The sequence below is a fragment of the Camelus bactrianus genome, chromosome 21 (assembly GCF_048773025.1).
Source record: "Camelus bactrianus isolate YW-2024 breed Bactrian camel chromosome 21, ASM4877302v1, whole genome shotgun sequence".
NCBI lineage: Eukaryota > Metazoa > Chordata > Mammalia > Artiodactyla > Camelidae > Camelus > Camelus bactrianus.
This window is the reverse complement of record NC_133559.1, coordinates 16869738-16886537: the sequence shown is the minus strand read 5'-3', so window position 1 is coordinate 16886537 and position 16800 is coordinate 16869738. Positions and strand designations below refer to the sequence as shown.

The 16800-nt window shown below is 32.9% G+C and overlaps 1 protein-coding gene across 7 annotated transcripts in view; it reads right to left on the bottom strand.

Annotated features, from left to right (window-relative positions):
- The window catches only part of DCAF6 (DDB1 and CUL4 associated factor 6), a 118030-nt gene that overhangs the window by 75645 nt on the left and 25585 nt on the right, over positions 1-16800 (bottom strand). For all 7 annotated transcript variants that reach the window (XM_074349764.1, XM_074349763.1, XM_074349766.1 and 4 more), the window contains exons 3-4: positions 13769-13861; positions 4788-4973 (exon numbers count right to left, since the gene is read on the bottom strand). In XM_074349764.1, coding sequence (XP_074205865.1) covers positions 4788-4973; positions 13769-13861 — 279 coding nt within the window. The remainder of the gene's footprint in view (positions 1-4787; positions 4974-13768; positions 13862-16800) is intronic.

Genomic DNA, 16800 nt, shown 5'->3' with positions numbered 1-16800 from the left:
TTTAAACAGATGGCTTTGAAAAACATTGCTGTTATATCATAAAATGATTAGGGCAAAAGCAACTGAGAACCATTTATTTTAATTATTTATGACTTACCCAACCAACTATGATGCAAAACAGTACAATACATATAGAAATAAGCAAGAAGTAACTGCTGAATTAATATGACTCACTACTTTGGAGTTTGAAATTAATGTACCTTCAGACAGAAAGTTCTTTAAAATTAAAAACTCCTAACAACCTAACAAGAAAAATTATATCACAGGAAACTTGTTCAAATTATTCAAAGCCAAATTTTTATGTTTTCTGGATGTGAATTTACACTTGTATTAGAAACATATTATAAAATTTTCTTCTCTGATAATGTTTATGAAAAGTATGTGATGCTGAATTGATTTAAGCACTTAAACTGAAACATTTTTAGATATTCCTGTATTCACTTCTGGTTTAGCAATAATACTGTAAGTTAAGGCCCTCAGTGAACCTCCCTGCCCAACAAACTACCCAGCTCCTGTGTCCCTAGAAATAGAAACTACCAAAATCGGGTATTTAGCATTCCCATTTAGGTTTTTATGTATGCATAAACAATGGAAGATACAGTCCTATGTTTTAAAACTTTGTATACATGAAAAGGTGCTCAGATTCATTAGTCATTAATGAAATACAAATTATAATCCTAAGTAAACATTACTATACATCACCACAATGACCAAAGTGAAAGAGACTTAATAATATTAAAAGTCGATGAGAATATGGAGCAACTGGAGCTCTCACAAATTGCTGATAAGAGTGTAAAACAGTATAATCACTTAGAAAAACCATGTGTCAGTTATCTACTGAATCTGATCATATGCTTCTTCCATGACCCAGCAATTCCACTACAGATAAATGCCTGCATAAAGGCACCTAAAGATGTGTACTAGAATGTTCATAGCAGCATGATCCATATTATATTAGCCTGAAGACCTGAAACAACCTAAGTAACCAATGAGAATAAGAATAGGAATTGTGATATATTCTTATATATATAAGTAAATACTAAAGCAATAAGAAAAACAAATTACATAAAACCAGTGATTAAAAATGAGAACAGAAGATTTCTTGCCAGAAACCAATGGAGTAACATCTTTAAAGTGGAAAAAAAAAAACTGTCAAACTGGAATTCTATACCCACAGAAATATCTTTCTTATTTCTGAAGAAGATTTACAGGATACTAACAAGATGAACAATATTCCCATTATGGGAGTTCCAGAAGAAGAGAGAGGCAGAGAGTGGGTAGACAGCCCATTTGAAAAAATAATGGCTGAAAATCTCCCAAACCTGAGGAAGAAAATGAACATCCAAATTCAGGAAGCTCAGAGGACTCAAACTAGGATGAACCCAAAGAGGCCCAAATCAAAGACATACTATAAACAACTTGTCAAAAGTTGAAGACAGAGTGGGTGGAAGGAGGGTATAGCTCAGTGTTTAGAGTGCATGCTTAGCATTCACAAGGTCCTGGGTTCAGTCCCCAGTATTTCCATTAAATAAATAAATAAATCTAATTAGCCACCCCCCAAAAAACCAAAAGTCAAACATACAGTGAATGCTGAAAGCAGCAAGAGAAATGTGAATCATTACATACAAAAAAGCTCCCATTAGATCACTGGACTTCTCAACAGAAAAATTACAGGGCCAGAGGGGAGTGGGGTAATATATTCAAAGTGCTGAAAGAAAAAACCTGCAAACCAAAAGTATTATATTCACCAAAACTGCCCTTTAAAAATGAAGAAGAAATAAAAACTTTTCTAGAAAAACAAAAGCTGAGGAAATTTATCACCACAAGATCTGTCTCGCAAGATCTGCTGAAGTCCTTTAAGTTGAAACGAAAGACACTAGACAGCAACACACAAGCATATGAAAATAAAAAGCTTGTGGTAAAGGTAAATATATAGACAAATACAGAAATCTATAACACTGTAATGGTAGTGCATAAATCACTTTTGAGTATTAGAATTTTAAAAATAAAAGCATTAAAAATTATTCTAATACATATGTTAATGAATACAAAATATAGAAAGATGTTATCTCTGACACTGGTAACAAAGTGGGGAATAGATATAAAGGAATAAAGTTTTGGTATGTGATTTAAGTCATCGGTTCAAGACAGATTGTTACAACTATGTTTTATGTAATTCTCATGGTAACCATAGTGAAAAAAAAAAAAACAACCCTATAAAAAATTACAAAAGAAAATGAGAAAGGAATCAAAGCATGTCACTATAAAAAAAAAAATCAACAAAACACGAAAACAACACAAAAGGAAAAGAGTGACCAAATAATCGCAGGACACACAGAAAAAAATTAATAAAATAGTATGAGTGAGTAATTTCCTATCAGTAACTACCTTAAATGTAAATGGTACAGTACTAAGTGGGAAGTTGATAGTGGTAAATACCTACACTGGAAAAGAAGAAAAATTTCAGATCAACAACCTAACTTCATACCTCAAAGAACTTAAAAAAAATAAAACTAAAGCCAAAGTTAACGGAGGAAAGAAATAATAAATACGAGAGCAGAAATAAAGGATATGGAGAAGGAAAAAATATTAATAAAACTAATCTGTTTCATAAACAGGGCATCAAAATCAACAAACCCTTACCTTGACTAACAGACAAAAAGAAAAATGACTCAACAAAAATCAGAAATAAAAGAGGAGACATTACAAGGTAGACCACAGAAATAAAGGATCTTGAAGAGACTACTCTAAATTCAACAACATATGGAATAACCTAGAAGAAATGAATCAATTTATAGAAACATACAATTTATCAAGATGAAATAATAAATAAATGAATAAATAATTTGAACAAACCTATACTAGAGTAAGGAGATTGAATCAGTAATCAAAAATATTCCAAGAAAGAAAAGCCCAGAACCAGACTGCTTCATTGGGGAACTTTACCTACATTTAAAATTGTACACCCCTCCTCAAATTCTTCCAAAAAACTGAAAAAGAGGGAACACTTCCAAACTTATTCTGTGAAAGCAGGTTTACTATGATACCAAGAACATCAATAAATTACAAGTATGAAAAATAAAAAGGAAATCCCCACCTAGATACACTGTTGTGATATTATTGAAGGGAAAAAAAGCAAAGAAAAACAATTAAAAATAGTCAAAGAAGACAGACAATTTAACTGCAAAGGAATCACAATTAGACTGATGATTCTCAACTTCAAAAGTAAGGTCAGAATACAGTGAGATATCATCTGAAATAAAATAACTATCAGTCTAGAGGTCTATATCTAGTAAAATTACTTTTGAAAAACTAACATAAAAAAGACTTTCTGGAACAGGATGAAAAAGGAAGAAAGGAATGAAAGAAAACCAAAATAGGGAACTAAAATTGTTTTAGATCAACAAACTCTCACTTAAAGGAACTGGTGAAGAATGTACTTTAGGTACAAAATGATCCCACATGGAAAATCTGTGACGGAAGAGCCAAAAGTACTGGTAAACATGTAGTAAATCTGAACAAACACTAACTAATAAAACAATTATAATATTTTAATTCATGAGGGGAAAAACAGGATATAACTATATAAGCACATAAAATTAGACAAGGGATAAAGAGATTATAATGTGCTAAGGTACACACTCAGGAGAAGGGCAAGGTATTTACTGACTAGACTTTAGACATTCTTATAAAACATGAACGTCTATCTTCCTTGCAAGTAGCAGAAACAAAATGGGCCAAAAGCAAAACCTTCAAGTAATTCAAAAGGAAGGCAAAAAGAAGAGGGAAAATTAACAGAGGAAAAAATTTTTAAATAGAAAACTTGTAATAAGACATATATAGGGGAAAGGGAAATAGCTCGGTGGTTAGAGCACATGCTTAGCACGCAAGAAGTCCTGGGTTCAATCCCCAGTAGCTCCATTGAAAAAAAAAGTGGGAGAATATATAGATAGAGCCAAATATGTCAACACTCGCAATAAACATAAATTGACTCAAATATCCAGTTAAAAGCCAACATTGAAAGAAATGGGTAAGAAAAAAAAATCCAGCTAAAGAACACTATTTTTATAAGTACACACCATAGCATGAGGATACAGAAGGACTGAAATTCAATTAATGGAAAAAGATATACCATATTAATACAAATAATGGGAAACCAATGAATAATCTGATACAAAGAAATAAAGTGAAAAGATCCTAAAAGAGCATTCTGAAAAGTAAGCAATTTTTCTGAATCAAGTAAAGCAGTATAATTGAGTGTTAAATTCATTTCACCTCATTTAATAATTTAGCTCAGGGCTTGAGCATATTAATATTAAAATCCTTTAGGAACTGGATTCTTTTGTCTAGTGTACTAGGGTTCCTGCTAACATGTGAACATTTGATAAGCATACCGTCAATGACTGTATGCAAGACACTGAGAAAACACGCATGAGGTTAAAGCCTAATACACAGCCCTGTAGCACAAGAACAGAAGCATCTTTAAAAGCTGATACCCATTTGCTTAGAGTACAGCTGCTCAAGGAATTACAAACCCTATTACTATTACTGACATCTTATTTCTTAACTTCATTCACAAGCCTATCAAGATACATTTTCTCAAATACTTTACTGAAATCTAGACAGTCTGTCGGTAATTTCTCTACCTATATATGCATGAATGTGTACACACACACAAATCTACGCATATGTACATACACACATCTACTTATACATACATACACACTTACACACAACATACACACTTACATATATGCCATATATATAAAATCACAGTAATACTGTACCTCATAGGTAGTTCCATAATGGCACGTAAATTGGCACTGTCTGTTGGTTTCTGCATCTTGTTCAATGTTGGTATAAAATATTACCCCATCTCCAGAGCAAGATACAATCTGCTTATCATTTGTGCACGGTAAGAACTTTGCACTAAATATATTTGCTCGGTGCCCTGAACGAATTGTTGTCAAAACCTGAAACACACAGAAAAAGCAGTTCTTAGTAATTTATTATTTGACTGAAAGAAATATTCATATTTAATACAATCAAAGCCAGGAATAAATTATCATTAATATTCTCATCTCAATAAAAACTCATTTGATTTCAAAGTACTACAATTAGAAAAAATGAAATCAGAATTTCACATATTTTCTTTTTTCCCCTCTGAGATGTGAAGACGATTAAGTTTCATCAATAAGAATAGTGCCTTGACAATTAAATATGCATATTTCCACCTATTTGGTGTATCTGCCTCATAAACTCTCAGTAAATGTGAAAAAACTATCTTGACTGAATTTTGAAACTGTTTACTAGATTATTATTATTTCTTTTCAAGGTGAAGAAATAAAAATAAACTGAAATTAAATGAATCATATTTATATAATAAATTAAAGTTATAAATTAAATATAATTAAAATTTTAAATTAATTAATAAAGTAATAAAATGGTACAGATGAGGATATGTTACAGCAGGCAGATAGCTAGATATGAGCAGAGGAAGAGGGATGTAGACCAAATGGCAGGAACTGGGAGGAAAGGAGGGGCTCAGGCCAAATGCAGGAAACCATACATCATGTAAGCACCAGAGGTCCCTGGGCAGAGAAAGAAAAGCTGGAACCTCTGGGCTGATAAGTGGTCATGCCTTTTGGGGTGATGAGTAGCCTAGAGGCCAACAAAGAAAGGTGGGAAAAGGCAGGAATCTCTAGTGTCCGATGTAACCTTTTGCTCATTATGCCCTCATTACAGTAAAATTAGCCTGGCCGATGAGAAGTAACCAACATGCACCGATGCCAGGACACTTCCAATCCAGACTAAATAAGCACAAAAATCGCTCCTCCCTTTGGGAAGGTGGAGTTGGGATAAATATCAGGGAATACAACCCCAAACTCTTCCCTCCCCAATGAATATTCCACCCATTCATTTTTACACTCTATGTAATCAACTTGCCAAAAAATACTCAGGGCAGCTGCTCACCTGAGCCTGTTTGCTCTCCCCTTGACAGTGTACTATCTCTTAATAAATCCTCATTTTACTTTCTTAACCTCTGTGTCTTGTCTCTGAATTCTTTCTGGGATGGGACAAGAATCTGGACACCAGTTACATCTACCCAGCAACCGATACACCAGAAGTCTTTACATCTAATTACTTAATAATTTAAAAAACCAGAATTCCTGTGATAGAAATAAAGTTTAAAATAAAACATTTTAATATTTGTAACATATATTGCAGTTAAGGACCAAATCCCCCAATAGTGCTTAAAAATTGAGAGGGGAAAGAAACAACCTGATTTTTTTTAAATGGGCAAAAGATTTGAAAAGATAGTCCACAGATATACAAATGGCCCTTAAAAATGTGAAAAAGCATCCAACTTTATTCATAAAGGAAAAATGTAAATTGAAACTATATTGAGGTACTACTAATTCTCACTTTTCAGATTGGCAAAAAGAACCTCAAAACCTTGATAAATACAAGTGAGCCCATGGAGAAATAGGCTCTTTAAACAATTCTGGTGGGAGTGTTAAATGGTGCAAGACCCAATGGAGAGGAATTTAGTAATACCTCACAAAACCACATATGGGTTAACCTTTTGACCAGACAAATCTATTTCTAGGAATTTACCCTGAAGGAATTTACCCTCCAACAATACCAAAAAAAAAAAGGGGGGGGCACAGTTATTTACCAAGTTATTTATAATAGCAAAACACAAGAGACTGGTTGAATAAATGATGGTACACCCCCACAATGTATATACAATGGGAATTTAATGCAATGGAAATATCTGGTGTGCTTTTTTTAAATGTGCTAAAAAAAAAAAAGAAAAAAGAAAGGAATATGTCAAAACATAAACACAAAGTTGCTTTAGTTGACTTTAAATGTCTCACTGAGGAAATGAGCATCCAAATGGGCAATTCGAGCATCCAAAAGAGTATTAGTGATAGATTATAATATACTGAATAAAAATAAAAACCTATAATCTCATAGTAACTTTTTCAAAAAGGTAGTAAATACAAAGAAAATGCTCTTACAGAATAATGACAATTAAATGTAAAATGACGGAATCAAGAATCACTACTTGTAACCATTTTATAACAACTAATTAAGGCAAGAATCAATAAATACTGAAACCACTGTATGAAATACTGTTATGGGAGAGAATATTAGCACAGTCTTAAGACACTACTCCACAGACAGCTTATTAATCACAAAGGGTAAATGTACCCACAGAATGGAAAGACCAAGCTTAACATCACCAACTGGGAGACAAGGTAGTATCATGTCCCACAGAGTCACCTGCGGAAAATTCTTAGCAAAACTGTTTAATTTTAAGCTACTCGTGAACAATCAGACAAATCCCAATGGAGGGACATTCTATAAAACAGCTGGACTAATAAGTCAATACAACAATAAAGCAACTAATATATCAATTCATGAAAGACCAAAAAGCTAGGTGAACCGTTCTAAAAGAGACTAAGGAAATATGACAACTAAATGAAATGTGTGCTGCTGGATTGAAAGAGGCATGGCAGTGATAAAGAACATTATTGAAACAAATGGGAAAATTTGAAAAAGGACTATACATGTACATACACACATGTATTATGTATGTGTGTATATAAAAAATATACGGTGGACAAAGAATGTCGCTTCTCATATAAGTAAACAAAAGATGTTGCAGCCAACAGCTACTGCAGCAACCCTCAACGGTGCACCCTAAGGGGAACTCAGAATGGAGATAAACAGGCTTCCTGCCATCAAGTCATCAGCCTCTGCAGCCATCCTGAATGGTGCTCCCTGAGGGGATTCAGGATAGAGAAAAACAGGATACTGGCCCTGGATAGCTAAGGGGCATACCAAGGGAACAATTTCAATAAGCCCAGATTCTTGCATCTTTCCATAGACAGAAAAGGGCTAAATTCATTAACTTGAGATGTCTGGGGAGTTAACATACGACAATCAAGGCTGAAAGAGATTCTCAACAGGCTGAAAGAATGGACTGAAATTAATGAGATAAAATCCTGTAGGGATAATCAGCAGTAATCTTTTGATGTTCCAAGTACCTGGGTTTTGTTTTGTGGTTTTTTGGGGGTTTTTTTTGCAAAAACTCCTTTATATCCTGGCTTCTCCTCTACCTCTTTATAACAGTCCCTTAGAGCTATCAGAGAGATGGTCTCCTGGACTTAAGTCCTCAGCATGTCCACCGAATAAAACATAATTCTCAACTTTTAAGTTGTGTAGTTTTTTCAGTCAACAATACAAAATCATATTATCATATTATATACCTATATATGATAATAGCATACAGCTGATTCTCATTACTTGTGGTAGTTCTGTTCTATGAAGTCACCACAAACACTGAATTAGTCACCATTGAAAAAGTGCTGAATCACTACTCCTAGGGCAATGCAGGGTTATGTTCCTGTGAGCCTCTGGTCACAACATTTTCATAAACCAATCTTTGTTTTACATGTTTCTGTTTAAAGAAACCTTATTTAATCAACAGCACTGTTAACTCATGCTTAAATGAAGCTTATCTAACATATCTTCTCCATAAAGCACATCCCAGTCTTCTTGTCCTTGGAAACCCCAGATAGTACTTCAGCATGAAACCTGGGGGTCACTTTAATGAAATCACCAAAAAAAAAAGCATTAAAATGCAAAAAGTGTGGCACTAAATATATCACAAAAAGGGTACAGTATGGTTATAGTAGGCAATCTGAAACAAGAAGTCTGAGTGTCAATTTGATCTGAGCTAGGAATGTGAGAATCAATACATGTGTTCTGCAACTCAAATTTTTTGCCACACTGCACATGTATGTACGTGGCCACAAATAATCAGGAAAGCAGAAGTATTGATTTTGGGGGTTAAAAATAAATTTAATGAACAGGTGAATTTCCAAATACAGAATCTGTAAGAAATGAGAATCAACTCTATAGTAAATACTACATTTCTTGAGCATGGTAACTGCATTATAATTATGTGGGATAATGTTCTCTTATTCTTAGTAGAGAGACGTCAAATTATTTATGAATGAAGCGCATGATGCCTCCAACTTACTCTAAAATGATTTTTTTTGAAATCTCTGGATGTTCATTGCACTTTTTTTCAACTATTTCATAAGTTTTTAAACTTTAAAACAAATTTAATGAAATACATTTCAACTTTATTTTGGGTTTGGTTTTAAGCGAGCATTATACTGTATAACACTAACTGTAAATTCAAAACTGAGAGTACTACACCAAATCAGAACGTAAATCTGGTGTAAATATTGGCAGCTATTTATCTTGACCACCTTAAGTATTTAAGTTACCTCTTTTTATCTAAGACCTAGGTTACAAGGTTATGAACAAAATAAGGATTTGTTAAAAACTATAAACTACTCCACTGTAAATCTTATAAATGCATATATAATTGAGGTCACATTTAAAAACTGGAAAGTCTCTGCACCTACATCAAGAAAGTCAAGGGAGAATAAAAATTGATAAGTGTTTTAAAATTTTTCATTCCCCTCTCCAAGTATAAGACCCTGAGATCTGGCAGATTAAGGTACAAGAAATAACATAGGAAATAATTAATGTAAAGCCTTTAAACAAGATAGAATCATCCTCTTTAACTCTGCTAGATATTCAGCATGATTTACCAAGTAGCTAACTATATATAAGTCATTACATACAAAGTATGTATTGGTTTCTTAGTCTGATAGGCCTTTGAGTTTGCTTTAGTCGCACTCAGGAGATATTATTCTCAACAATTTGTGATTTATCTCCATTCAACAGGTACGTGTATAGCTTCAGAAACGAAAGCAGGAACCTCACTCAATACACTAATATATGTATTGGTATATTACATATTACTCAAAAACTGAAAAGAATTTATTAATCAGAGTAACTACTTTATTAAGGTAATTAGTAAATAACTAAAGTCCTTTCCCTCTGAACGAATCTCTTGATTTCAGATGTCCCTCTCCAAACACACTCCCTTTCTAGTGTTCCCCACCCCAATGACATCAATATCCACCCACACTGTTTATCAAGTCAAAAACTACAGAATCATCCTTCATTTTTCTCTCTCTCATTCATTACATAAAATCTAGCAACAAATCCACATCCAAGATACATTCCAAATTACTTCTTACCACTTTTAATGCCATTATCTTTGCATAAACCATCATCCCTTCCCACCTAGATTACATCAATGGCCTTTTATCGCCTACTTCTTCTGATCGGATTCAAACTCTACTCTTCAAACAGCAGCCAGAGCTACCTTTAAAAAGGCAAATCATATCACTTGCATGGTTAAAACACTCCAATGGTTGGCTATTCCAATTACACTAAAATGTAAACTCCTTAATATAGCCTATCAAACCCACTATCTATCCCCTGCACATCATGTTAACTTCATTTTGTACCACTCTTTCCTTAATTTATTAATAGATAATTGTTGGAAGAACCAGTACTCAAATATATACACTCAGTAATTTCAACAAAGGTCAGAATTTGTTTTTAATTACAGAAATAAATCTATACAACCAATACAGATATGCATACTACTGGAGGTATATAAGGTTGATTTTTTTTAAATAATGTACACTTGCAATAAGCTGTAATTTTTGATAGCTGGATTTATTGTCTACTTGTGCTTTCCTTGGGTCAATACTTACTTATTCAGAAAACATCTAAGAAGAACGGCCTAAAGAAGCAAAAGTTGGCAGAGTAACTCACTGCTAACTTCAACTAGTAATAAATGTGAAAGTGAACTAGTTGTAACATTTATCACTTTGCTAATCACCAGGTTACTTTGACTAATCTAGCTGACCAAGCAGGTATCTTTTTCCTCCTGCATCATGTTATATACAACACTTCCAAAACTTCAAGCTTAGTCCAAGAGTATCTGGATAGAAGATACTGGTTCTTTAGTTTCTTGATAAAACTCACCACTCTCCAAACCCAATCCATACCCCTGTCTAAGGCATTGGAAACAGAAACTCTTTGCCTTTCTTTTACTAGTATTTATTGGGCACCTACGACATGACAGGAAATATTACTAAGTGTTGAGGAAACAAAAAGGAAAAAGAAATGGTTACTGTCCCCAAGCCTAATGATGAGCAACAGGCAAACAAACATAATATAATGTAATAACTGAATTATCCACAAAATACGAGAACACAGAGGAAGGAGTGCCTACATCTGCTTAGGGAACTAGGAATGTATTGTATATAAGAGCTGAGGCTTGAAGGATGAAATTAAACTTGCCAAGTAGGTAGGAGGTGCACAGGAAAGCAGAGCATCCCATGAAGAGAGAAGAGTACCAGCAAAGCACAGAAGAAAGAAACAAAAACAATTTACGCTCTGAGAACTACAGGTAGCTGGATGAATCCCAATCAAGAAAAACTTTACATACACTATACACTCAAGATTTCTTTTACAGAAGATGTCCCAAGGCTTCTTGAGGGCTAACTTCCTTCTATTTCATCTATACCTTGAGGAGGAGGCCCTTTGGGGGTCCTAGCATATTGTGTAAAGTCTCTCATAGGAATCCACACCTTATCTGGATACTGAATTTTGTTTCTGTTTACCTTGATCTTCAAGGCCATCAAACTAAAGTTTATATATGCTAAGACTAACAAACATCTTTAGGAAAAAAGTGGCTTTCATACTTACTTCTCTGGATTCACCTTTTCCCTTCCATTTTCGCCTGATAATTCCTTACTATCAAGATAGTTATCTTTTACTTTTAGGATAATTTTAAAAAAATATTTAATGAAGCATTTTTTAGTTGTTTTTAGTGGGAGGATTGGTCCAAATAAACTAGCCTGTAATTTCTTTTTTTTTTTTTTTTTTTCTTTTTTAGGAGGTGCTGGAGATTGAACCCCTGACCTCTTGGGTGCCACGCAAGTGCTCCACCACTTGAGCTACACCCTTTCCCCACTAGCTTGTAATGTTTGGAAAAAGAAACTGATCTTTTTTATATATTTGAGATCTGTGACATATACAAATAAGACAGAATGCCATTAATAAGAAACACTGCCAACCACTTAAACCTATTTTTAAAAAAAGTTTCCAAACTTTTATATACAATAAATTAATTTTCCCATGAACTCATAGGATCTAAAATAGAGTAAACCTATAAAAACAGGTAATATCTGACTCAAGATCAAAAAACTTTATTTTCCTATGTAATGAATCATCAATGTTTTAAAACAAAAAATATTCCTATATGACAGCAATTTTGGATCTATTAAAACCACTATGTGGAAGTATAAAGCCTTGTTCTACTTAAAATCTTTTAAAGTATTATTTGACTAATCATTTCTCAAACTGGAAATGAGGAAGAGCAAGCCCTTGGGCTACTTCCACCAAATGCCTACTGACGGTTGAATGGACAAACCAAATGCGGTATATACATACAATGGAATATTTGTCAGCCTTAAAAAGGAACTAAATTCTGACACATGCTGCACATGAATGAATCTTAAGGACATTAAGCTAAGTAAAATAGGCCATTCACAAAAGGACAGATACTGTATAAACACTTATATGAGGTACCTAGAGTAGACAAATCCATACAGACAGAAAGCAGAATGAAGGCTGTCAGGGGCTGGAGGAAGGAAGGATGAGGAACTACTGTTTACTGGGTACAGAGTTTCAGTTTTGCAAGATAAGACGTCTTGTAGCTGGATGGTGGTGATAGTATCACAACAATATGAATATACTTAATGTCACTAACTGAACTCTTAAAAATGGTTAATTGCTTTATTTTATGTTATGTATATTTTGCCACAATTTTTTAAAAAAAGAGTGAAGCTCTGCATCTTTTCAAAAACAAACAAAAAAATTATTCTATTGGTATCTAGATGAGTGATTTAAATACTATAAGCATTAAAATTCTGATAGTGATGATCGAAAAGCATTCCACATATACATTATTCCAGGAAATGTTCTCTATTTTAAGAAGAAGGTTGTCTGAGTAGTTGCAGAGCTAAGACAAGCAGGATTTGGAAATACCAAGTTTCCCTCTACTAAGTCAGAACAATTAAGCAAAGTTATCTCTGGAATAAAACTAGAGCCTGTCCTTTAATCAAGGATAGCCTTGATACAAACTTCTAATTAGGCTGAAGAACCACAAACATTTATTTAAATATCTTAACTGTTTAAATGTGGAAAAATTAAAAAATGCGTGAATTCTGTAAGATTTCTAATACTACACATGTCATTGGTCTGCCAATCTACCATGTTCTCACTCATATAAAAATAACTGTATACATACTCTTATACATAAAGTCAGAATAAGAGCCAACAAAAATCTGAACATAATCCTGATTAAAACTCAATATATCTCAGTTTACTGAACTGGATGTTATGAAGCATTTCCTTAGAACCTAGCCAGTGTTTGTAAACTGATAAAATCCAGTTTCTTAAACTGCTTGGATGAAGATTAGATTCTGTGAGCATAAAAGAAAAAAAATCATAGTCTTTTTCCCCGTAAAGAATGGTTTCTTGAGATAATGCCAATTGTTTTGGTAATTTTATCCATGTGGGTAGAATGAAGTATATTCAAATTTTCTAGAATCAAAAGGCTGAATGAAATCTTAATGTTCTCCTAAAGAAACTAAGGAATCTGCATGTGATAATTTCCAAATTATATAACAAACTTTAGCAAATTAAGGATATTCTTTACAAACGCTCACTCTATGGGCATTTACTATTTCTTAATTTCTAGTTTCTTGACTTTTTTCTCTCATTAAGTTACAGATTTTTAAAACCACTTTACCTTTCTGCTGTAAGGATTACTAATTACTAACTTGGTGTCATCTGAGCCAGATAAAATATATTCTCCAGTCTCATTCCAACAGATTGTATTAACCTAAAAAGAAAGCAGAAAAGAAATTTAAGCAAACTGAAAATAAAAACAAGTATGCCATCTTCTAACTGATGGTTCAAAATTTACATCACTAATGAGGTTATTTCTATGGTAAATCATATTTACCACTTTACTTACTGAAAATAAATACTGAGTGCCATTTAGCAAACACAATGTTGTGAAATGTATGAGTCTTTAAGCTCTGTTTAAATTTATTTTAATTAGTCCACTTTATATCCAGAAACATACACCAAGTTACCCAAAAAGGAACTATTAGAAAAACTCACTACAGAGCTATAGCAATCAAGGCTGTGTGGTACTGTCATGATCATAGACATATAAATCAGTGGAATGGAATTGAGTCCAGAAAGAAACCCTTATATTTATGGTCAGGTAATTTTTGAAAAGGGGTCCAAGACATCATCATTCAATGGAGAAAGAATAATCTTTCCAAGAAATCTTTTCCAGACAACTGGATATACAAAAGCAAAAGAATGACTTTGGATCCCTACTTCACACATGTACAAAAATTAACTGAAAATGATCAAAGATCTCAATGTAACAGCAAAAACCCTAAAAACTCTTTGAAGGAAACATCAGTGTCACTCTTCATGAAAACTAAAACCACAATGAATTACCACTTCACATCCATTAAAATGGCTATAATTTTAAAAAAACAGAATGTAACAAAAGTTAGAGAGAATGTCAAGAAACTGGAACCTTGAAACACTGCTGATAGGAATGCAACATAATACAGTTATTTCTAAAACAGTTTAGCAGTACCTCAAAACTTGAAAAAGTTATCCTATGAGCCAATAATTCCACAAGATATATACTCAAGAGAATCAAAAACATGTCACAGAAAAACTTGTACACAAAAGTCCACAGCAGCATTAGTGATAGTAGCCAAAAACGGAAGCAACCCAAATATTTACCAACTAATGAATAAATAAAACGTGACTAATCCATTCACTCATAACAAAATATCCACACAATGAAGTATTATTTAGCCAGAAAACAAAATAATAATGCTGCAACATGGATGAATCTTAAAAACATTATGCTAAGTGAAAGAAGTCAGTCTGAAGGGCCACATACTATATGATAAATTTACATAAAAAGTCCAGAATAAGCTTATCTATGGAGACAGAAAGCAGATTAGTGACTGCCAACAGCTAAGTGGAGGGGTAATGGGAGCACCTGATAATTAGCATGGACTTTCTTTTTTGGATGATCAAAATATACTGAAATTAGATAGTGGTGAAAGCTATACAACTTTATGAATACAGTAAAAAAAAAAAAAAGCACTCAATCGCACACTTAAAATAGGTGAATTTTATGGAATGTGAACTACATCTAAATTGTTTAAAAAATAGAATTACTGACTTTCACTTTCAGTTAAGATGGAGTAACATGGACCAGATTTACATCCAAAGCAACCAAGAAGTATCAGAATATACATCCTTTTTAAGTAAACATGAAATAATTATCAATATAGAAGACACATATTTGTGCGCCATTAAACAAATCTCAATATACTTAAAAGATTACAAAATATGTTCCCTGTCCAAAATGGAATTTTAAAAAAAGAAATTAAATTATAAATCAGTAACACAAAGAAATATTTAAAAACTACAAAACAATACATGGTCAAAGAAGAAATTACAAAATAAATTACAAAGTATTTTGAACTGAATGAAAGTAAAAGCACAACATTTCTCAATTTATGGGCTGCAGCTAACACAGTACTTGGAAGGAAATTTATAACACAAAAACACCTATATTAAAAAAGAAAGATCTTATAAGTCACTTCAGCTTCCACTTAAAAAGCTATGAAGGGATGACCAATGAAATCAAAAGTCAAAAGAAGACTGGAAATAATGAATATAAACGCAGAAATCAACGTTAATAGAAAATAGGAAAACACAGAAAATTAATGAAACCAGAAGCTAGTGCTTTGAGAAGATAAAATTAATGAACCTCTAGCCAGACTAAACAAGAATAAAAGGGGAAGGGGAGCATATTACCAGCAACAGGAATCAGAGAGGTGATATCATTAACTACTCACTCTACAAATATTTAAACATATAAAGAAATACTGTGTATGACTTTATCCAATAAATTCAACAATTAAAGAGCTGACAAAATCCTTGAAACACACATACTAAACAAAATTTACTCTGTATATAGTCTATTTTTATTAAGGAATTGTAGTTAGAAGTTTCAACAAAGAAAACTCCAGGCCCAGATTGTTTCCCTAGTGAATTTTGCCAAACATTTAAAAAAATAAATAATGAAAATTATGTACCAAGTCTTTAAGAAAATAAAAAAGACAACATAGTTCACAACTCATATGAGAAAACTATGGACTAGTATCCTTAACATACACACAAAAATTCTCAAACAAAATTTTAATAGATTGAATAAAACAAAATACGAGTTTTATCTCTGGAATGCAAGAATGGTTTGACACTCAAATATTAATTAACATAATTCATGATATTAACAAACAAAAAAACAAAATCATACGATCATTGCAATAAATGCAGAAGAGACATTTGGAAAAAATCCAACAATAATTCATAATAGCTCTCAGCAAAGTAGAAAGGAACTTTTTCAACCTGACAGTGAATATCTATGAAAAACCCATAGCTACCATCATATTTAATAATAAGAGATTGGATGCCTTCCCTCTAAGATCAGAACAAGACAAGGCTGTCTGTTCTCATCACTTTTGTTCAACACTGTCTATAGTACTAGACATTGTAACAAGGCAAGAAAAAGAAATAAAAGGAGTCCAGACAGGATAAGAAGTAAAACCATCTTTATCCTCAGATCACATGATTTTTTATGTAGAATATCCTATAGAATCTTAAAAAAAGGGGGAGGGCTAGAACTAACGAATGAGTTTAGGAAGTTTGAGGGCTACAGATGAATACCAT